The 23,422-nt window shown below is 36.3% G+C and overlaps 2 protein-coding genes across 4 annotated transcripts in view; both read right to left on the reverse strand.

Moving 5' to 3' along the window:
- Positions 1–2,187, reverse strand: part of mkrn4 (makorin, ring finger protein, 4) — a 6,555-nt gene extending 4,368 nt beyond the window's left edge. Inside the window, exons 1-5 of one of the 2 annotated variants that reach the window (XM_056463647.1) lie at positions 2,094–2,187; positions 1,231–1,362; positions 417–694; positions 205–338; positions 1–114 (exon numbers count right to left, since the gene is read on the reverse strand). The exon at positions 1–114 is cut by the window's left edge and continues 128 nt beyond it. In XM_056463647.1, the coding sequence (XP_056319622.1) occupies positions 1–114; positions 205–338; positions 417–694; positions 1,231–1,362; positions 2,094–2,149 (714 nt within the window). In that variant the 5' untranslated portion in view covers positions 2,150–2,187. Of the gene's footprint in view, positions 115–204; positions 339–416; positions 695–1,230; positions 1,363–1,732; positions 1,899–2,093 lie in introns of those variants that run through there. The other variant, XM_056463646.1, reaches the window with a different exon arrangement.
- Positions 2,188–3,169: 982 nt separating this feature from the next.
- Positions 3,170–22,823, reverse strand: ppardb (peroxisome proliferator-activated receptor delta b). 2 transcript variants are annotated; one of them, XM_056463648.1, is made up of 8 exons: positions 22,411–22,823; positions 14,462–14,882; positions 11,733–11,884; positions 11,216–11,354; positions 9,852–10,051; positions 9,469–9,672; positions 7,957–8,200; positions 3,170–5,169 (listed from the first exon to the last, which is right to left on the reverse strand). In XM_056463648.1, the coding sequence occupies exons 2-8, from the start codon at positions 14,826–14,828 to the stop codon at positions 4,922–4,924; spliced, it is 1,554 nt and encodes a 517-aa protein (XP_056319623.1). In that variant the 5' UTR covers positions 14,829–14,882; positions 22,411–22,823; the 3' UTR covers positions 3,170–4,921. The 2 variants fall into 2 exon arrangements, with proteins under 2 accessions (XP_056319623.1, XP_056319624.1); XM_056463649.1 differs by lacking the exons at positions 9,852–10,051; positions 11,733–11,884; positions 14,462–14,882; positions 22,411–22,823 and having other exon boundaries at positions 11,216–11,317.
- Positions 22,824–23,422: the final 599 nt, after the last annotated feature.

Genomic DNA, 23,422 nt, shown 5'->3' on the forward strand with positions numbered 1-23,422 from the left:
GTCCATGCAGATGCCACAGGCAACATCATTGTTTTGGTCAAAAGCCCCTGAACGTTGCTGCTCGGATGAGACCGCTGCGCCAACCTGACCTGATCTCACTGGTGACTCCATCACCTATGACATAAATAAAAATAATAAAAATTCAGTAAAACTCAAAACCAGCACTACCATCTTGGAGCAATGAAAGTGTATCATGTTTGTGACCTGAGTTTCAGCCTCAGCTACAGTAACTTTTGTGGCTCCGACAGATGCTGGAACAGCCATGAAAGATGCAGAAGTGTAGTTGTGTGAAGAACTGGACTGCGTAGCACTGCTTTGATACAGAGTTCTTGACACACCTGAGGATACCAAATATGAAAGTCAGACAAAGAAATTCTAAAATGTGCAGTTTCAGAAAATCTTGAACAGACAGATACCCAGCTGGAGAGGTACATCTTCCACAACACCGAACTCTTCTTCCTCTGCAATGCCAGTGGTCAAGCGTTCAAAGTTCCGCTGCAATGCGCTCATTGTGACAAGTGGCTCCGAACCCCTCCGATTCATGCTATAGGCTCCTTGAGGGATAAGAGAAGGTTCAGACCCCCGGCGGCCAGATAGAGATCGTGATGCTACCGCAGAGGGAAACACAGCAGGGGCTGAACCACGTCTGCTGCTCCCCGAAGAGCCTTCCCCATTTTGTGGAGTATGGAGATACCTGGAATTTGAAAGTCAAGGAACAAATGAAAACAATGGAATGATCTTCTTCCACTTATACTAGTTACCACAAATAATGCGAGCACTCAATGTTTGTGGGCTGCAACAGAGTCTCGAAGGGTTGATCTGCTTCATGAACAGTCTTACTTATGGTTTAACAAATGGCATGGAAGTTGCAATACTATAATAAATTAACCAGTGTCAATTTTCTGCGCGCATTTCAGTGTTGGTGCAGACATTACAACACTACAGAGTAGACATTAACTAATCTGAATCATTAAACTTTTAACAGTCTCTGTGTCAAAATTCGCATCACCCATCCCTATGCAGTGCCTCTGTGGGTTTTTGCTCATACTACAGTTGGTAGTCTGCAAGGTAACTTAAGTGATAAGTGCCCTGTCACAAGGACATAACGCCACCTGCTTGAAACTACTTTAGCTGTACAACTAATTTTAAACTGCTTTAAATCAGAATTCAAGCATTCATCAGGAATAGTTAAGGAGGTTCAAAAAAAGGCCAACTGGATCATGAACTTACCTGCAACGGTCACCAAACCAGCAGCCTCCCTTTTGGAAGTATCTACACTGAACCTGAATTGACGGTACTGAAGGAAACTCGTGTAGATAGTAACAACTCTGACCGTATCGACACGATCCATTGATGAACTGCCTGTAAAACAGAATCAACATAGCCATTATACAACATAACCCAGGAAAAACGGAGTCCTCGAGCCACCCGATCTTGTTGTTATTGACTACGACAGTACACGGAAACTGCAGGACTTTGTTAGTTTAGAAACAAACAAATCCAGCAACGGTCTTCTCTCTACTTCATTGCAGTACAAAAGTTGATCAAAACAATAGTTGATTGTAAATCCACTAACGTTAGTCTCTCTACAATAACAATAACAAACAGCTCGCTGCCTTAACCGGATGTAAACATCAGCGCGGAGAAACGTTAAAGCAGGAAAAGTCACTCTTTCATACAGATGATCGGAGTTACAATCGAAGTTTTCATCCGACCTAAAGCATTAAACTACCTGCAAACTTCTCTTTCCGCGTTTGAACTGCCCTTCCTCGAGTGTCTGTACGGTATGCGATAGCGATCCATTTCTAAAGACTCCAAAAAGTTGATTGAAAGATTTTCGGAGCGAGGAGACGGACAGAAGCGTTGGAGAAAGAGTGAAGCGCAGGAGACACGTCACGCAGGGCGCGCGCTGACCAACCAGAGCAGTGGGGTTTCTATAGGATAAACAGCGATTTGGGGACAATGCGGGAAGGGAAACACCACCAATTAAACTTGGACTCACAACTTTTTCTTCAATTATTTTCACTGTTTGCAATAAATTATGACACTGATTTGCACTCAAGCGCAAATGGTAAGTTGGTAAACAAACCCACCTACAAACTGCACTGTTGTCTCCTGAGCTTTTGGATGTTTGTGCGTCTCTTTCCATCTCGTGCTTGTCCCTCTTTGCCTGATGAGTTTGTTAATGACATGCTCACTTTTATAATTGTTGGGCGGGGCTTCACATTTGGACGTGTGATGGATAAAACGTGACGCCACGCGGTGGTATCAATTAATACTGGGAATCGGTTCTTTTGAACAGAGTCGAATCAGAAAATGAATACAGCGATTTAGATTTTGGGTGTCTATTGTTTTTGCATGCCCTCAAACCTAGAAATTATCCTCATGTATATTGATACTAAATGTAATTTATATATTAGGCTATGGATGATTGTTAAAAATGAATTGCAGTTCTACATGAAAATGTATAGATAATAATGAAACACTACTAAAAATATATCATTTCAAAGTATAACTTAGGTGCAATAAACCATATGAAAGCATTTAGCATATTAGGAAGATTTTTTTAACCATATTTTATTAAAATGATTTTCAGATTCAGTATGATTTGTAACCGTTGTGCGTGATAGTTCGAATAAATTAGAGGAATCGGTACTTTTGAACAGAATCATTACAAATTTATTGAGTATAAAGCGGTTTTTGTTTTAAATTTACTAAGAATTTGATGTTCCTGGAAGTAAATATAATCACACTGAACAGAGAATCTATAAATCATTTTAATTTTAATAAAATGTGTTAAAAAGATTATTAAAATGATTCATAGGTTTTCTGATCAGTATGATTCGTCTAAACGTTATGCGTGACAGTTCGAATCAATTAGAGTAATCGGTTCTTTTGAACAGAATCATTACACATTTATTAATGAATATTAGCGGTGTTTTTTGTAAATTTATTTAGAATCTGGTGTCCCTGGAAATAAATATAATCACACTGAACAGAGAATCTATAAATCATTTTCTTAAATGTGTTAAAACTTTTATTAAAATGATTAAGAGGTTCTCCGTTCAGTTCGAATGAATTAGAGGAATCGGTTCTTTTGAACAAAATCGTTACACATTTATTATCGAATATTAGCGGTGTTTGTTGTGAATTTATTTAGACTCCGATGTTCCTTGAACTAAATATAATTTTTATTAGATTTAGGTTTAAAACAACATAGATTTACATTCTGAAATCAGCCCAATTGGTTAACAAAACATTCAGACATTTATAGCTCAGACACCAATAATTTATTGTCGAAATGTTTAATCGTTTTCACACATTTGAATTAGTTTGGTAATCTGCAAATCATTCATAAAGATTAAACTAACATTCACAGTTTACTATGACTGCAAAACCGCTTGTGAAATCTTTTGATAAATCACAAGAAACATAGAAATGTCTGGAATTGTTTACTGTGATTCAAAATAATATCTCAGAAATCCTTACAATTGTGCTTCTTATCTGCTCTTGTCAACGAATCGAGACTTTTTAAATAGACTTTACTGCAAAGTTAGAAAGACATTAGTGGATGCTCGGTGGGTGTGTGTGAAACTGGGTGACAGGAAAACTATTATTTTAAGGAAAAGCATTCCATCATTTCATACTATTGTGCTCTCTATTTCCACAGTAACAGGTTTATGCATCCTCCAATATCTGTCGTCAAGCTCCATCTTTAATAAACACCTCCAGGAAAGCAAATTTCAGCCATAAAATAAAATCTCAGATATTTCTGAGATACTTCTTGATGTGAAATAGTAGATGTGTTGCACATCATAATAATAATAATACCAATTAATGTAATTCAACATCAGAACTGCTTTTAAAAGTCTACACCGAGTTCCCAAACTGTGCAGCATTTTTTGTGACAGGACTCGGCAGCATCCAAGTAAAGTTCAATGCAAGGATTTGCTCAAAGCAATTCATTTGCAATGCACATAGGACAAAATCATCAATTAACGCAACTGATTTAGCGAATTATAGTTTGAATGTAACCACAGCCCATATGTTATCAATCACTCAATATATATAAATTCTCAGAACACGTTCAATCAACATACTAATGGAAGACCTAATTTCAGACAACCGCTTATCAAGGAAACATTACAATAATAATTCATATTATGTCTCGTCCTGCTAAAATATGACCTTGAGACTGGTACCGGCTAAAATACTCTGTGCTAAACAAAAAGATCAGCACATAAGAATCATATAAAAGCTCATCACAAACAAACATGTCCTTCCATTCAACTAAAAATGATCACACTTTTGTAAGTTTCTCCCAAGCAGTTAAAGTGAGTTATAAACATAGATTTGTCTTCAGTTTCAATACCAATATATATTTGTAGCAGCTGACGATGAAAAACGACATCCTCAACAAAGTAACAACATTTCCAAAATAACAAAACCGATTGCTGTACAGTTCTGCGTGGAGGCTCTCTATTACCTTAAAAGTGCCTAAAGAAACAGGAGGAAAAGAAGAACCACAGAAATAAAAGCCTTAAAAACATATACAGTAAGTGGCATTTGCTCTGATCGCACAGAAACACACTACATATCAGTACTTGAAACCATGACGACTTCTAAAAGTGTGAGCCCTCATCAATCAAATGAAGAACTATGTGAAAATAGCAGTAGTAGTAGTTGTAGTAGTGAATGATGACCGGATTTTCAGTGTCCTGGTAATAGAACAGATTTGAGTTTAAATTAAAAAAAAAAAAAAAAAACACTCCGTAAAATCAGAGGAAATTTCAATATTCAAAGTCAGCATTTGTAAAAGTCCTTTACAAAAATTAAGTAAAAAAAATCCCATGGCACCGCAGCGCCATTAGGATTTGTGCACTGTCAGTCTGATCTCTAGTTGTGTCCTTGAGTCTGGAGCTCAGTACATGTCTTTATAGATTTCCTGTAAAAGCGGGTGAAGTGAGGTCTCTGATTCGGTCTTCTTGATCATCTGAACCAGCTGTGCGTTCTCCGTGACCAGCTGTCTGAGGTCGGCCATCTTCTGCAGCAGCTTGGGGAAGAGGTGAGAAGAGTCAGGGTGGTGAGCCTGAAGATGCTGGTCCAGAGCCTGCAGAATGCCATCCTGAATCTGCTCCACCTGCTTCACGTTCATCAGCCCAGGACGATCTGGAGCAACGAGAGAACATTTTATGTCTATGTCAAACGTTTCTTTATTCTATGACCATAATGGAATGTTGGAAAACACGTGTGCAAAACATAAAAGCTCAATGATATGATACTATGGGGAAGTTCTTTTTGCACAATCTTTTCATCTGTAAAATATCTCCAGATTATGGTAGCATGTTTAATCGAAAGTGATTTTCATATGCATTTTGTAATTAATACCTTTCTGTAATTAGCTGCAAGTCTTCAGCACCTGCTTTTAGATGGAGTAGCAATTAACGTGTGTTTCTTCAGTTGTTTGTGTTGTGACCAATTGCTGCGTGTTTCTTTTGTTGTTTGTGTTGTGACCAATTGCTGCACGTTTCTTCAGTTGTTTGTGTTGTGACCAATTGCTGCACGTTTCTTCAGTTGTTTGTGTTGTGACCAATTGCTGCGTGTTTCTTTTGTTGTTTGTGTTGTGACCAATTGCTGCACGTTTCTTCAGTTGTTTGTGTTGTGACCAATTGCTGCACGTTTCTTCAGTTGTTTGTGTTGTGACCAATTGCTGCACGTTTCTTCAGTTGTTTGTGTTGTGACCAATTGCTGCGTGTTTCTTTTGTTGTTTGTGTTGTGACCAATTGCTGCACGTTTCTTCAGTTGTTTGTGTTGTGACCAATTGCTGCACGTTTCTTCAGTTGTTTGTGTTGTGACCAATTGCTGCGTGTTTCTTTTGTTGTTTGTGTTGTGACCAATTGCTGCACGTTTCTTCAGTTGTTTGTGTTGTGACCAATTGCGGCGCGTTTCTTCAGTTGTTTGTGTTGTGACCAATTGCTGCGTGTTTCTTCAGTTGTTTGTGTTGTGACCAATTGCTGCGTGTTTCTTCAGTTGTTTGTGTTGCGACCAATTGCTGCGCGTTTCTTCAGTTGTTTGTGTTGTGACAAATTGCTGCGTGTTTCTTCAGTTGTTTGTGTTGTGACCAATTGCTGCGTGTTTCTTCAGTTGTTTGTGTTGCGACCAATTGCTGCGCGTTTCTTCAGTTGTTTGTGTTGTGACAAATTGCTGCGTGTTTCTTCAGTTGTTTGTGTTGTGACCAATTGCTGCACGTTTCTTCAGTTGTTTGTGTTGTGACAAATTGCTGCGTGTTTCTTCAGTTGTTCGTGTTGTGACCAATTGCTGCGTGTTTCTTCAGTTGTTTGTGTTGTGACCAATTGCTGCGCGTTTCTTCAGTTGTTTGTGTTATGACTAATTGCTGCGTGCTTCTTCAGTTGTTTGTGTTGTGACCAATTGCTGCGCATTTCTTCAGTTGTTTGTGTTGTGAGAATTTGCAACACGTGTGCTGTCAAATTGATGTAGTTTCTTTATTCGCTGGTGTTTTTTGTAATTGCATGTGCTTTCTTAAATTGCAGCATGTTAAGCTCTCTCGGTCATAGTATTTATGCAAGTTACTATTTTATTTAGTTTTTTAGGGCAACAGTATCTCCAGCAGAAAAGGAACCTCTACATCAAAAGCTACTGGTCCAAAATATTTCTTAAAATAAAATATATTGTGCTCAGTGGGGGAATAAAAGTTGTTGTTTTTTTACCCAGACATTTAAAAAGAACTTAATTTGAAGCACTATTCACAATACCATGATACTGACAAACCATGATATTTTTGGCCAAGGTTATCATACCATCAGAATCTTATACCGGCACATGGCTACTTCTCAGTGATCTACAGTTCTGTGTTGCTGCTTCATCCATATTTAATAACATGTATTTACTAAAAACTCACTTCATAACCTCAGCTGAGTGTCAGAAATGAATCCCTTTGTGAGATGATTCCATAGTTGTGTGTGTATTAGTCGTGTTGTGTAAATAAAAGCAGTAAAATCCTATGATTGTTTTCCTGGGTCTTTTCTTTGTGTTGTATTTGCAGTTTCCGCATGAGAGCGCCCTCTGGCTACTAGATGAGATTTACTACTGATCACAGAGCCGTGCTTCCTAACAAGATGACGCTGCTTTTGCTAAATCGCAATTTTGATTTCATTTTGATTCATTATGTAGCCCTAGCCCTGACTGCTTCCGGACTAAACTTAATCAACATTCCTGTATGATCTCAAATTCAACTGCTCTCATGTTCTGCCACAAGACAGCTATAATAAATATATTATTGCAATATCTACATTTGGTGTTAAAGGGACAGTTTGTACAAAAATGTACACTGAAATGTGGAAAAGATTTCAAAACATTCTTCAAAATATCTTTTGTGTTATACAGAAGAGAGAAGCTCATGTTAAGTTTTAGAAGCACTTGAGGGTGAGTTTGTTTGGTTTTGTTTAATGCCATGCCAGCTTCTATGCCTATTTTCATGGATCGAAAATATATACTACAGAAATAAATTATATTACGGTTTTACAATTTATCCAAAACTGTTTTTGGGATTTAAAAAAAAAAGGGTTAAAAATCACTACAAAAAGAATAAACTGTATGAAACATGTTTCCTCACAGAATTGAAGACAACACAAGCGAAAAAAATAAATGTTTGATAGTTAAACGCTTCCACAAATATAGCACGTGGGAGATCTCTAAGTATTAAAACTTGTGTATCATCCTGGAGTGAGCTATTCTACAGCAGGATTCTACATCTGATCCCACCTGTTGGAGAATTTATAGAAGCATAACTAATTTCAAGGAGTTTGTTGTTTGTATGTAGATCTTAAGGTCAGAATGATCATTTCTGGTTGAAATATTTCTTTAAAAAAACTTGAGCAATCAAAGCATATGATGGAGTAAAGCAAGCATCTGGAACAAACGGCTCAATATCCTCACCTCCACACAATATGATGGCTGCTACAAACAGAGCCAGGTCACTGTCATCCAGCTCCAGAGCATTGAATTTCACTGCAAACTCAAACTTGGGCTCCATGATCTCACTGAATGGCTTGCGTAAACTACGCAGAAACTCTCTCGTCACAAAACCCTTCCCATTGGCCACCAACAGTCCATCTTTATTCATAAGCGATGGGAGCATCGCAAATATGGCCTCATGGACTCCATATTTTAATAGCGTTACCTGAGAGATAAAGTGAGAGAGAAGATATTAGGTAAATACTGTATTCATATATGATTACTACCAAATACAATAAGCCACTAAATACATGAATAATATAAAATGTTTTTATTTAAAAGCTATGGTAAAAAAAATGAAGACTTGTCTTAAAATGTCTTTGTTTTATTTTTAAACAGCAGATGACAGTTTTTCAAAAATAATAAGTCATCATTAGGAGTATTTTTTGGCATAAAAGACAAAAATGGTGCCAGATTTCAGACATTTATATTCATAAAAAAAAAAAACTTAAATTACCAATGTTTCAAACAAACTTCAGAACTTCCGCTGTTATTTTGAACAATTGTTACTTCCTCTTACAACCTGTAGTTTGTTTGTAGTTTCTTTTATTTCAAGTGATTGCACATAGAAGCCACCAACATTACAGAGCATTGTGTACATTACTGGTGACAGCGTCAAAGTGACCGGAAGTCATTCATTTCCAATGCGAGTCAGCGGCAAACTCTGGTGCGCATCTTGTATAGTGTGGGTGTGGAGGAGAGTTGAAATGGGGTCAACTGTATGGTAATGAGCTAAGAGCTCTGACATGGTTTAGCAGCAACCAATTGGACTATTGAAGCTTGACAGAATTCTAGAGACCGCAGTGCTGTAAACTTTGCTTCTGACCACAATAGACCACATTAGTGCACAAATCAATGTATATTAGACTGGCAGTTAAACATGAGCACGAATTCTAACCACTCGAATTTTAATTGGCTTATTTCCTTAACAAATCATGTAAACATACAACTGTATCAATGGCAGAGCAAGGGAATGATGGTCTCACCAACGGTGGTGGTGTGAATGAACGCACTTTGCTGTTGGCAGGGCAGCGTAGATGTGAATAATAGTTAGAACACAGTCAATAGAACTAAGTACCAAGTAACAGTACTAAGAAGCAATAAAACAAAGGACTTCAAGGACAACAAACACACCTAATACACCTCACTGAACATAGACATCACCTATATACTCTATAACGGCAGGTTAGCTATTTTTATATACAATAAATTTAACCAATAAAAGCTATTAGTTACCAGTTAATTAGTAACATTTATTAGTTAATAATAAATTTATGGCAACTAATAACCTTAACTCTTCCGAATTTGACTGTAATGCAACAATTTGCACCTTTTGTAAAGCTGCTTTGAAATAATAATTATTGTGAAAAGCTATACACAGATAAACATGAAATGAATTGAATAAACAGATTTCGATACACTGATAGTTGTCACCTGATCATTAAGGAAGAGATCCACAAAGCCAGGGATGTTTTTGGCGAACTCTGTTAGCTCTCGCACAGTTTCCACTGTGGTGCACTGGCATCGGTAGAAAACATGAACCCCGATCTCTTTGTTGAGCGGCGCTCCATTAAGCTGATTCCAGACCAGTCCGTTTTCTGCCTGCCACAGGGAGTCCATGTCATGGATCACAAAAGGCTGGAGAACACAGATGAACATAATTTAAATCAACTGAAGTAACTGCACATCAATGATGTAGTATTTTCATGTATTAGAATAAGAAATAACGTCATTAAATATTTACATAATGTATCTGCCAGAATTTTATCATCAGTTCATCCGTAGTAAAACACACTTTCTAAAAGCTGAGTGCCTACCGCGGTGCAGCTGGTCTTGCCCGTGAGGATGCTGCGTGCTTTTTTCTTGGTCATGTTGAGGTTCCTCAGGTAGGCTGTGTTGACGTGCTTGGCCAGTGTTTTGAGATCAGCTCCACTAGAGCTCTGCGGGTTCTCTCCGGCGAGGAGTCCGGCCACCAGCTTCTTCTTCTCTGCTTCTGGCATTCGTCCATACCTTATTGCTGAGGCAAAAACAACAAAACAAGCTTCATTTATTACAATCAAATAACATAACCATGTATACATTTTAAAAGCAGAGAAGCTATGCATTAGAAACTGACATATGAAAAATATGGCTATGACACAATTTAAGTGATCTTTGGGTTGCCTAGTTGGGCTTTAAGGCTTCATTCACATCAAAATGATAATTCTGCAATCCGGTGATCAAATTATGCCATACCATTTTTACTCATGTTTAGAACACAAATTAAGATTTTTATTCCAACATGAGAGATTTCTGTTCCTCGACTGAAAGTCTGTTCATTCAAAATGCAAACACTTCAAAATAGTCATCAAGGATTATTAAAAAAATCCACATTAATCAAGTGGATTAATCCAAGTTCTGTTAAGAGACATGATTTGCTATTTATAATGATCAATTTAATTTAGGCTTTTATTAACACAGAAATTGATTAGCAAACAGAGACTCAATTATACTTGCTCAAACAGAGGAACAGACTTCATTTGTTCTATCGTGTCAAGCAAGAATCACTGAGCTTCACTAATCAATTTTTAATGATGGAAACATTTCTGATCAATATTAATAGGAATAAGCTCATTAAATATGACTAACCTCTGGATTCATGTTTTTGATTCTTTTGTTTTGAAGCAGTCAGAGTTTTGGGTGATTGCACTTGAACAGTTGAGGGCCAGAAATCTGTTAGATTTACCTGAAGAGGAACTCTTTAACTCTTTAAGGTTTTGTAAGCCCATGGTGACTAGTCAATTATGACAACTAAATTTTTATTTTGATGTAAACTAACTTTTTTTTTGTACTTTATTTCACTACACTGATATTGTAAGATTACCAAATTATCATTAAAAAAGCTTGAACTTAACTGAGCTGAATGGCTCTGATTCTTCTGCCTTATAGCTGCATTGATTTCATTTCATAATTAAAACAAAAATTAGCTAAACTAACTGAACTAATTCAACATTGACTCAAGCTGAACACCATTGCCCTCTGTGGAGTTTCTAATAACTAAAAAGCTGAATCTCTGTTTCTTACTTGATGCAAGTCTGCACTTGATGAAGTTTTTAGCTGTGTGGAAACAATCTGTACTGCATAAAGTGTTATACAAATAAAGGTGACTTGGCTTGGATGTGCAGTAAGCAGTAAACTGTACCATCATGAGACATGCCCAGTGCCAGGCACTTCTGAAAGCGGCAGTACTGGCATTTGTTCCGGCTCTTTTTCTGGACTTTACAGGCACGCTCACATCGCTCATACTCCAACTTCATACGAATGGTGCGTCTGAAAAATCCCTTTAAAAAAACACAAATGACATCCTCACTGAAAAGAGGAAAGGCACACATGCACTTAGATTGCTGATTTATTTCACCACAGAACTACAACCTTAACCATTAAGAAGCCCAGAGATTTAAGAGTTATTTTATTAAAGATGCTGTAGGATATTTCACAATGTCACATGGGCAAGGCCTTTTAATTGGTTACAAAAAACTGAATTGCTCCCAGAATTTTTTTTGGCTGTTTAAAGATTCTTGAACAGGTGTGGTTTCTCAGGATCTATTTTTAAGTGATATCTATCAAATCGTATCATTTACAGCACCTTTAATGTTTGTTTATAATAGATGGCAGACTATTTTAGGCCAAGACTGCACACAGGGTTTGTGAAAAATTACCTTACAGCCTTCACAAGCATGAACTCCATAATGAAAACCTGAGGCTTTATCTCCACATATACGGCACTCAACGTTCAGGCCCAGTTTATTGGGGTCTTCGCGACCCAGCCGTAGCTGGTCTGACAGTGAGAGAGAGGGCGTCTGTAGCGAATCTAGAAAATTAAAACAGACACATAAAGATATTACCTAAAGCAGGGGTGCTCAACGCCGTTCCTGGAGATCTATCTTCCTGCAGATTTCAGTTGCAACCCATATCAAACACACCTGCCTGTAATTATCAAGTGTTATCCTAGTTAATTGGTTCAGGTGTGTTTGATCAGGGTTAGAGCTGAACTCTGTAGGAAGGTAGATCTCCAGGAACAGGATTGAGCACCCTTTGACTTAAACAACTCTTATCAGGGCACTGAAAAGACATACATGAAGGAATTTAAAAAGGATTTTATCTCCTTTTAAAAAGTATGAGATCAAAACAGGGAGAAATTTTCTTTGAAAATGGGACAATTTCTTACCTACTTTATGTATTCGTGACAATTTTATATGCTATACCTAGGCATGATACCTTCTTCCATTCATGTTTACACAAACTCTAATCATACTTAATGGGAAGCTTGACGGTTTTCTGAAACAGCTAGGATAACAAATGTTTTATCTGCATTGTTTTATTTTACAAAATAGTTTTCAATAATTAATTATTATTAACTTAAAAGTAGGTTTGAAAGGCAGAACTAATAAACTGTAATATCTGGTGTGTGTGAGACAGATAGATATACATTTATTATAACTGTAGTAGTTGTTGTTGTTCTAAATAAAACACAGTTATGCTTCACCACAACAATGATAAAGTAGATTCATATGTATACATAGTCCTGCATTTTTAAAAACATATTTACATTTTTAGTTTGTTTGATGATTGATACCTATTTTTAAACAAACTGCAGTATTATACACAAAAACAAGTCTAGAAAATGTTTATTATTAAATATATAATTTTACATTAATAATAATGATTTAAAAGGAAAATATTTGTTATATTAATGATGTTAAAGTATTTGCATCATATAATACATTCACCTGTAATAAAAAAAATGAAGCATACATTGGTTTTCGATCATGGAGACTAAAGGGGATTTTGAAATTAGATCATATATTTGACAATGGGAAATCATTTCAGTTATTAAAACAGGAATTTAATTTACCAAATAACAACTTTTACAAATTTTTTGCAACTATATAATCTTCCCTTAAGGATGGCAGAATACATCTTGATCTTTTTGACATGGAAAAACAATTGTATTCTTCATTTTCTCTCAAAAGGAAGATATCTTTTTTTACACAATGTTATTTAATGTGGGGTGTTCTTCCCTTACCTTCTTGAAAGTTATATGGGAGAAAGATTGTGGAACAAATTTTAGTGAATAAGAATGGCTTTCGGACTGTTCTGGCATATTTTTCCAAAGGTGCCACAATATCAAAACATGAGCAAACAGTTTTTACAGAACTTATTTAACACCAGTTCGTCTCAATATATATATATTTCCTAATGTTAAAATTGGATTTTAATTTTTATACTCATTATAGGCCACTACTAAATTATTTTGATGATTTAACACCTCTCGAAGTGATTATTTAAGAAATCATTTGATGGTCAGAAATAGCTTTCACTTAAGCATTTTTACTCCAGTACTGTCATGCCCTAAATTAGACTCATTGGTCCAACCCTTAGCACAACTAAAACCACAATAACCAAGAAGAATATATATATGCTTCCAACTGCTTTACTGTGATGTCTTATTTTAAATTTTAATATTATTACCTCTTCACTCTGTCATCTGTTATAAGTTTTACAAGGAGACTGGCTATGCGTATGTATGGGAAGAGGGTGTTTAGGGTTAAATGATTATAAAAGCGTTTAAAGGGGGAAAAAAAGCAGAAATTGGACATTTATATACATCGAATGCTATTCACTTGTGTTCAATAAATAAAGTTTACAAAAACAAACAAAAAAGATATTTCCTAATGTTTCTCAATGTTGTTTTAAGTGCAAATCCAATGTTGGTACTGTGATGCATGTATTCTGGGACTGTGATTAAGGCATACTGGAAAGAAATCTACAAATTAGTTCAGAACATTATTGGTAAACTATTTGCCCTATCTCCAGCTATTTATCTTCTGAATTGTACAACTGCTCTACACCTTAGTCATGGACTAGAATCTGTAATACACCTTTGTACGTATCTAGCAAGAAAATGTATTCTTCTGTTGTGGTCTTCATCCAACATTCCTTCAGTCAATATGTGGATAAATCAGATTGCCATTTTATTAGCCTTAGAAAAAGACTTATGACTTGAATTTGATGATTTTTGGCATATATGTAATCCTCTATGGGAGTTTTTGGAGAATATATCTTGAAAGACTATTTTAATTTTATTTATTTTTTGTTAATTTTACCCTTCACAAAAGACTTAAAATAAAATGTAAAAAAATGAAGCATAAAAATATTAAGTACTCATTGTTAAGCAAGAATGAGTAGTTAAATCCATAAATGATTAGTTTTTAAATATCAAAGATAACAAAGGTTATAGTTTTCAGATTTACATTATTATTATTATTATTATTATTATTAAAGCAGAAATCTTAAAAAGTCATGCATCAAATATGAAGATGCAGCTTCATCAGGAAAAAGCATGGAAATTAAATGTCGCTGATAAAATGTTATTGATAATTTTTACCTGAAAATGCTCCAGCTGTTACAGGAGTCTCACTATTCGGTGGCGGGCTTTCCTGTGGTGTTCCATCTCCATTTTGTTGATTGCCCCCCCACGATCCCTTGCTGCCTGGCGAGGCCTCCAATCCTGTGATATCAGACGTCTCGCTGCCCTCCACCTCCTCACCCGACGCCGAGCTCGGCTCCTGTAGGTCCGACGTCCCGCCACAGTCTGAAGACGCGGATTCCCCCTCCTGCGCCACCAACCACGCTGTGTCTTCAAGGATCGGGACGGAGCTCAACTCAGTCTGCAAAGACGACTGGCCCTCCATCACTCCATCCACTTGGCCGTCACATTTCATTTCTGAGGTAGGTTCTTCAACCTGTTCCATGGTTCTCCGGTCTGGCTGCTAAATCTCATAACCATCCATCACGAGACATCGCCTCTGAGAAGACAGATGGGAAAAGAGGCTGGATGAGAATATGGCCATCACTGTTGGAGAAGTGACCCGGTGTGTCGTGTCCATGCTCTAAAGATTATATGGGTGACCCGAGTTTGACCTGAGATCTAATAGTGCTTGTGTCAATTCCTGACTCCTCCCCACCCCCATCATCACCTCTCCGCTGACTCACTAAATATAATTAAAGGGAAAATATCAGGTCATCAAGATTTCTAAAGGCACAGCAGGGCTTTGTTTACACGGCAGGAGAAACATACGTTCAGTCTTAAATCTAAATAAAAAACTGAAACTGAATTAAAATAGAAACTGAAATAGTATTGTTCTGGATATAAAAACTCCTCCATTTTAATCACAGAGACATTGAATTTTCACTAAACACAAGACAACAAAGTTGTTGATTTTGCAGCATAAGCTTTCATTTCAAAGTCTGGGGTTTGTAAGATATGTTCAAATTTTTTTTTTTTAAATACAGAAAATTGACACTATTACATAAAGCAAGAATTAAAGCATTACATTGATCATAAGTGACAGTAAAGATAAGGAGCACTTATTTATTTATTTATTTTTATAAATGCATTTTTTAAATAATTATATTCATGAACATAATGAGAAGCAGTAACACTAGTTTTAACTGTTAATTCTCATTAACTAGTTGCTTAATACCTGTCTATTATTAAGATATTCAATGTTTTTTTGTAATTAAGCACATATTGTGCGTGATCTTATTCTACAACCCTAACCCTACCTAATACCTAAACTACCTTAATAAATATTAGCATTAAACTAGGAGTTTATTGAGGCAAAAAAAAGTTTGTTCAAACTTCTTTTTTTAAAACGAGTTGAAACAACACAATTCTTGAGTTTTTGGGGGGGCACAACTTAATTGATTTATGTTCAAACCACTTAAATTTGTCAAAACTAATAAGTTAACTTAATTCCTTCATATTGTCCCAATAAAAACCCAACTTTATTTGCAGTGTAGTCAAAGGTTTACTAATAGCGAGAATTCTAAATGAAAACAAATGATTGATCTACTAATGTATTGGTTGAGTTCTTAGCATTTAAAACATACACTGTAAAAAAAGCAGGGTTCCACACAATTCCTTCATGTTGTCCCAACACAAACTAAGTTAAATTGATCATTTTTAAAAATTTGGGTGGATTGAACAAACAGCAATTTAGTTGTCCCAAGAAGTCAGCGCCAGTAGCATAGTGGTACTGTGCGCTGGCATTTAGCACCAACGTGCTCACGGCAACCAGAGTTCGATTTCCGGTTCGGGGTCCTTTGCCGATCCTTTCCCTCTATCTGCTCCTAACGCTTTCCTGTCTGAATCCTCTACTGTCCTATCAAAATAAAGGTTAAAAAAAACCTAAAAAAAAAGTTGTCCCAAATAACCTTACGAATTGTGTTTTTTTCATTCACTTTTTTCTTTTCGGCTTAAGGCTGATTTATACTTCTGCCTAAAGCGCACACGTATGCTACGGCGCAGTCTGCGCGTGGACGCATAGCCCCTCGCTGTGGCTGTCGGCAACGTTGACACGCACCTCTCAAAAAATGTAACGCGTAAGCATAGCGCAAGCTCTGTGATTTCAGCCACTTGTACAATAAGGAAGCGTTCAGAAAAAACAAAAAACCAGCGAAGAAACTCAACACAGAGAAACATAAACACCTACTGCCAGCTAGCGTTTCGGAAGTGTTATTGCAGAGCAAAAGAAACAGAAGTATAAATGTGCGGTTACACGCAAGGCTTGGGCCGTGGGTCAAGCCGATCACTTGTCGCAGAATTATAAACCAGGCTTTAGTCCCTTTATTAACCAGGGTTCTCCACAGCAGAACGATTCACCAACTTATCCAGCATATGTTTTACACAGCGGATTCGGAAGAGTTATTGCAGAGCAACAGAAACAGCGAACAGGAGTATAAATGCGTGGCTACGCGCAAGGCTGGCACCGTGGGTCACGCCTATCACTTGACGCAGAAGTATAAACCAGGCTTTAGTCCCTTTAATAACTAGGGGTCGCCACAGCAGAATGATTCACCAACTTATCCAGCATATGTTTTACGCAGCGGATGCCCTTCCCATATCTGGGAAATAATCAAAACAAATTACAAAAAAATTGAATAAAAAACAAAATAACCAAATAATTATATAGAGGATACCCTTCCGGGCCCAACCCAACACCGGGAAACACCCATACACTCTTGCATTCATTCACACACATACATTACTGACAATTTAGCTTATTCAATTCACCCATGGCACATGTCTCTGGACTGTGGGGGAAACCTGAGCACCCAGAGGAAACCCACGCCAACATGGGGAAAACAGTCAAACGCCACACAGAAATCGCACCTGACGCAGCTAAGGCTTGAACCAGCGACCTTCTTTCTGTGAGACGACTGGGCTACCCACTGCGCCACCATGCTGCCCCATTGTGTTTATTCAACTCCTGTTAAATAAGTAATTTGAACAAACAGCAAAGGTCATTTTGGAGTATATCATATATTCATACATTTTAGTAAAAACAACACATTCACAATCTGCTGTCTTCTACAGCCTTTCCCTTTTAGTCAGGAGTTATTTTACAGCCAAAAGAATTTCGTTTTTCAGCCATTATTTTATATAAGGTCAGTCTTCTTCAATGTACTGTGTAATGTGAACTGTTTTATTACAGTAAGCTTAACCTAAATGCTAAGTGTCTCATATTTACTGTAGTTACTAAGTTCCAAAAAAAATAAAAAAAAAATAAAAATAATATATATATATATAGATATATATATATATCTGTATTGTGATATATCAATAGTGAAATCAAATGACTCATACTCATACTGTGAAACTGAATTTTGCCCACACCACCCACTCCTATATAATGCATCATGATTTCCACACAAAATAAAGCAATTTGCTGACAACACCAAGCCACTTTAACATGCAAATCAATACTATGAAAAAGTAGCTTTTTTTTCAGCACCAAACGATCATATTTGGATCATTTCTGAATAATTGCTCGCATCTGCAGTAACAATGCTTAAAGTTCAGTTTTATCATAGGAACAAACTATTTTGATTTTATTTAAATCATAGGAATAACAACTTTTGAAAGATTTAAAGTGTAATATTTCAGAATATATAACTGCAGTGTTACAGTATTGAATTATTTGCTGGCATTAAATAGATCTTAATCTCATAAAGCCTTCAGAATATCTTTTAATAATATTTAATAATACTTAAACTCTTTGGTGTTACCCATCTCAGAGCTGGTTGGTTTAGTTCAAGACATCAAGTTCTTTTCTGAAGAAATGTCTGACATGCCTACAGAGAAAATAAATCGGAAAATACTGCAGAAACAAGGCCGCTGACAAAGTGGGCGTTTACTGCAACACTCAGCTACATGAAATATGAATCTTTGGCTCAACGGCTTTTAGGAAGACTGAATCCATAAACATGGAGAATAAGAAAGTAGCTTTTGTCTCAGCAGGCCGCTCATTCGTCCGCTGCTTCCGATTACATGACCTTTATCTTTTTGAAGCAGTCGGACGCGAACTATGCCATCAGCAATTACATGTCTGTGTGGTATATTTAGTCTGCACAGAATAAGAGGTGATAAATCCATTATGAGACTCGGCTAGGTTGTTTGCTTAAAAAGATAAGATAAGACCTTTTAAAGAAAGCTCCTGTGGGAAGTTCATGCAAAAGACTTCAGCCTAATAAAACAAACATAGTGAGTTGAATGAATACGGAGGACATCAACTGGGCTCAGAGAGGTGTCAAACTGTAATACATTAATAAATGTTATTCTCAATATAAAACCGAAGTAGTCATATGATTGCTATGATCCGAAACATGCAGACAAACTGTAGAATATAGCTTAGAATGTCAAGAAACCTGATATGATAACAGACTGTTTAATTATAAATTCTTCAAGTCATCTCACTATAGAATATGAAGTTCATTAGGATTGTATTGTTTTATGTTAAGAATAAAAATGCTGTAACAAGCACACACAAAAATAAAAGAAATAAATTCAAAATAAAAGTCTGGTTAACTTGATTAATTGTGACAGAAATAATAGTAACTAATTTAACAAGGATTAAGTACGTAATTTCTCATCCTTGCTTCTTTGATTTTAACAACTAAACTGAATTTTGCAAAGTAGTAGCTTTCTCGCGCTCTCTCTATCCACTTGTTAAGTCGTGACATATCATAGTCGTGCGAATGGAATAGTTTCCAGGTATATATACAAACACATTATTTATTTATTTATTTATTTATTTATATAGTCAAGCCTGAAATTATTTATACCCCTGGCAAATTCAGTAACTTTAGTAATTTCAGACTTGGCTGTGTATATTTGTTGAACTTTGTCTAAATTAATTGGTCAAAATGCGTTCTGATCACTAACATTTATTTTAGCAGTTAAAATAGAGGTCGGAAATATTAAAAAACGGCAAGAAATGTAATCCAGAAAAATGTATAGAGGAAAATACATTCATAACACACAAAGGTTAAGATATTGTCTTTCAACTGGCAGAAAAACTAGTGCATTTCCCCAGAACACAAAGTGTTTACGAAATGTCTTAAAGGGCACCAATTTTACCCCTTTTTCAAGATTTAAGATAAACCTTTTGTGCCTCCAGAATGTGTCTGTAAAGTTTCAGCTCAAAACACCCATCAGATTATTTATTATACCTTTAACAATATTGGAATTTTCTGCTCCAAACACAATGTAGCTGTTTTTGTTGCCTGTGCCTTTAATGCCAGTTCGCCCCGTCCACGTACTTCGCCTCGGCTGCGTCAGATAAACAGCACATTGACAGACTTAAAGGAAGAGTTTGTGAGAAATACTATAAGAACTTTCCCAATGATTATTTGATGTATTTGTAAGTTAAGTTAATTCAAGTCTTTCTGCAACGATGGCTCACACACAATTTCATTACAAAGTTTACACACACACACACACACACACACACACGCGCATTTAACTTTGCACAGCAAAAGTGAGAGGATACACGTTAATACACACTGCTGTATTCACTTCCGTGTGCAAATGTACAAAATAAACCTGATTTAACATCCACAAACTGGGATTGAATCGTATTTTTTTATTGTACTGACATGCAGCCGTGGTGATGAATGTAAAAAATAATAATAATAATAATAAAATAAATAAATTTTAAAAATCGGTGTAATTTATTATTATTATTATTTCTTATTACAGCGAGCTAAACAGATCTTTTAATCCCAGTTGCTTTGCACACGTCCTGTCTTGTTGATATGATTATACAGGTTACTACGAAGACATGTTAATATGCTGCTGTCAATCAATTTGGTGGGTGGGGAAACCGCACTCCTACGTCACGTTGCAGGGTCGGCCTCAAAATGGGAGGGATTTGGATCCTATTTTAACATCAGGAAATAAAAAAAAAGAGACTTATTGTCTTTATATAACCCCAATATGACAGCGGACACACTTTCCCTAAACACAGTTCTGTCCAAACAGCTTCAAAAAAATTATTTTCATCATAAGTGCCCTTTAAAGGGTTGGTTGACCGAAAAATATAAAGTTGGTCATCATTTACTCACCCTCAAATCATTCAAAATCTTTCATGAAGCACACAAAGTAAATCTAAAAAAATCTGCAGAGTAAACAAACTATTTTTTTTTTTAATTATAAAATACAGGTTTGGAACAACATGAGGGACAAAGTTCAACTCCGGATGAATGCATTCATGGTGATGACAGCTCTGCGTGACAGACATTGCTAACAGATGTGTGGGTCATATGGAGGATGGAGACCACTACCAAACAGACTGCATTATAATCCGTGGATTCTGACAAGAGGATTAGGCACTGAACCAATCGACGGGACTATCCCCTAACAAAGACAAAGCAATTTAACAAGGCGTCTCATCCCAGTCCTCTATATTTCAGCTACAATGGGAGGACACAAGAAAACAGCACTACCATACCTGTGTGGGCTATACGTTAACCCATGATACCTGAACAGTAAATGAAGCGTTCAGAAAGGCGTCGAGCCACTGTTCAGACTTGTCAGCAACCAGTTGTTCTGGTTCTTAACTTATCTGCATTGTATTGAGGTTGCATGCAAGAGGCGACCCATACAGACGAACTAAATGAGTCAGTGTGTGGAGGTTTTGACTGATACACATCATATACAACAGTGTTTGGAACTTTCGGTTGCTTCATATTTGTTACTACAGACGTAAACCACTCTTTTTCCCCATGCACTGGTTAGTTTTGGGATATTTGGCTCATATTACATGCCTTTTTTAAACTAGTGGAAAGAAAACATCCAAAATACACTTTTTACATTCTTATTGTTTTTGATTCTCATTAAGTCAGAAATGTCCACTTCAGTAGAATTTACATACAGTAAACAAACATTTGCCTATTTGCATCCAATTTATGTAACATTTAAATCCTAAATATGTTTTTTTTTAAATTTCAATAGTATTTTCCAATTTACTTGTTTTTTGAGTGATAAAAAGATATCCAAAGTCCCTTCTGTAAAAACATGTATATGTCAACAAAATAAAATATGCACTTTGAACTTAGAATTTATCTGATGTCCAGATTTCTATTTGGTAATTAATGTATGCCTGATACAGCATGTGCAAGTTTAAAAAAAAAGTATGTTTCATAAAACTTGTAACATAAAACAACTTGTTTTGCTTTACAATTTGTATTATTATTATTATTATTGTTTTACAATCTGATTTATAAATTAGGAAAACACAGTGGTCTAAAGTTTAAATATATATATATGACAAGATAATCTTGTGCAAAATAACTGTTGACAAAGTCCATACGGTAGATCTTTGGATTTACAGTACAGTATACACATTATGATCAAAGTGAAAGTAGTCTGTCTGTCATCTGTGTGAACAAGGTCAAGTTTTTTTTTCTTTTCCAAAGCTTATTAGAACCTCTTAAGTGTCTGTTTGATCTAGAAATTTCTGTCGCCATTAACTTGTTCACATTTGTCCATGATTGAATGTTGTTTTTATTGGCTAGTTAATAAATAACAATGTTTTAGTAAAACAAAGTCAAAGTGTTTGCGTGTTTGTGTGTAAAATGGGTTGACTGGTGTATTCCTGACTTACTGTACGTTAATATTTAGCTTTTGAATATCTAACCTTAAAGCTAACATGCTGGAGCAAAGCTTAAAAACGTGTAAAACCTATAGTGAAACTTAAACTGATCCAGAATTCATATACATGAAACATATGGTTGATTAACCATTAAGAATATATTTGATGACAAACACTACAGAAAGCTATGCAGACTTACTGGCAAATCAACCTGCAAGACACACCAAATGTTAACTAAATCATGACTTCAAAACCATGTCATTAATCATTTAACAAACTACAACATATAATAACTCTGATATGTACATATATAGTTTTTTAGTGAGTGGGTTAAGCAATTCTGAGACTTTAATAAAGCAAAAAAGCGAGTTTTGGCTAACTAGCCTTTTTGGTTTACCTTGGTGTTTACGGGCCAGCTTCGAAGTTTCCCAGCGGTCGATCAAATATAAATACAGTCTTCGTACGTGAAGTTAAGTTGTTTTGAGGCTCAAATGAGCTCATAGTCCGTCGGTTTACATCAGTTTTGTCATCGCCATGTCCTCTTGTCTCTTATTCCACACATGCTAACGTTAGGCTGAGGTTAGCTCTAGCTAGCTTAACGCTAACATGTTTTTTGTACACGCTCACAAATTCGTCCACGTCAAAATGCTGCGATTAAAAAGGTTTAAAATAACAAACTGGTGTTTTTTCATCGCGGTTTTCTATAACATCCATTCCGCTTTAGGATCCAATAGAAGACGGATCAGGCAATGACCATCGCGCTGTTATTCCACACCAACTTTTGCTCAATCTGGTCTAGTAACTCCATTCACTTTGATTACTCGGTTGTCAGGGTTGACAGAAATAAAAGCACTAGAGAAGAGACGTAGTGCGTTATTAAAACCTCCCAGTAGGGGTCGCTTCTTGGCCCAAAGTCGTTCGTGAGTCTTTTTCACTATAAAAATCTAATCTAATTACCGCAGTCTTTTAACTAATAGCATTTACTACATTCGCATAATGAACTTAGAAAATGCGTGTAGAGAATCGACGATTAATTAGCGTAAGCGCAACCAATTTTTCACAGCGCAGTTTGACGTATGACTTAATCACGTGGTCGGCTCTTCTCCAATGACAGCTCGAGTAGAGCGGCTTACTTCTGATTCTGTTTTCTTTTCTAGGTCCGTGGGGTTGACAGCTAGGGAAAAAGCATGGCGTAATTTGTGAATGTTACATAATGCATGTGGTCACTGGTCAGACTCGACTAGTATGGGAGTAATATTAATAACGACGCTCTATGAATCATAAATGTTATTAACTCCCAGCGAGGGTTGAAATAAGTAAAATAAAAAGTTCAATAATGCTGTCAACTACTGGGAACTTACTTGTTATAAACATTGTTAAATGTCAGCAAAGACGACTAAATATTAACC

This window comes from Danio aesculapii, chromosome 8 (genome assembly GCF_903798145.1).
Source record: "Danio aesculapii chromosome 8, fDanAes4.1, whole genome shotgun sequence".
Lineage (NCBI taxonomy): Eukaryota > Metazoa > Chordata > Actinopteri > Cypriniformes > Danionidae > Danio > Danio aesculapii.

Bases quoted from the DNA above. Each gene is read 5' to 3' on its own strand.
- ppardb (XM_056463648.1), bottom strand. From the start codon at position 14,828: ATGGAACAGGTTGAAGAACCTACCTCAGAAATGAAATGTGACGGCCAA. The intron at 8,201-9,468 runs GTGACAACTATC...TTTATCTCTCAG, and splicing joins ATCTCTTCCTTAATGATCAG to GTAACGCTATTAAAATATGG. The intron at 5,170-7,956 runs GTGAGGATATTG...TCGTTGCTCCAG, and splicing joins AGCCATCATATTGTGTGGAG to ATCGTCCTGGGCTGATGAAC.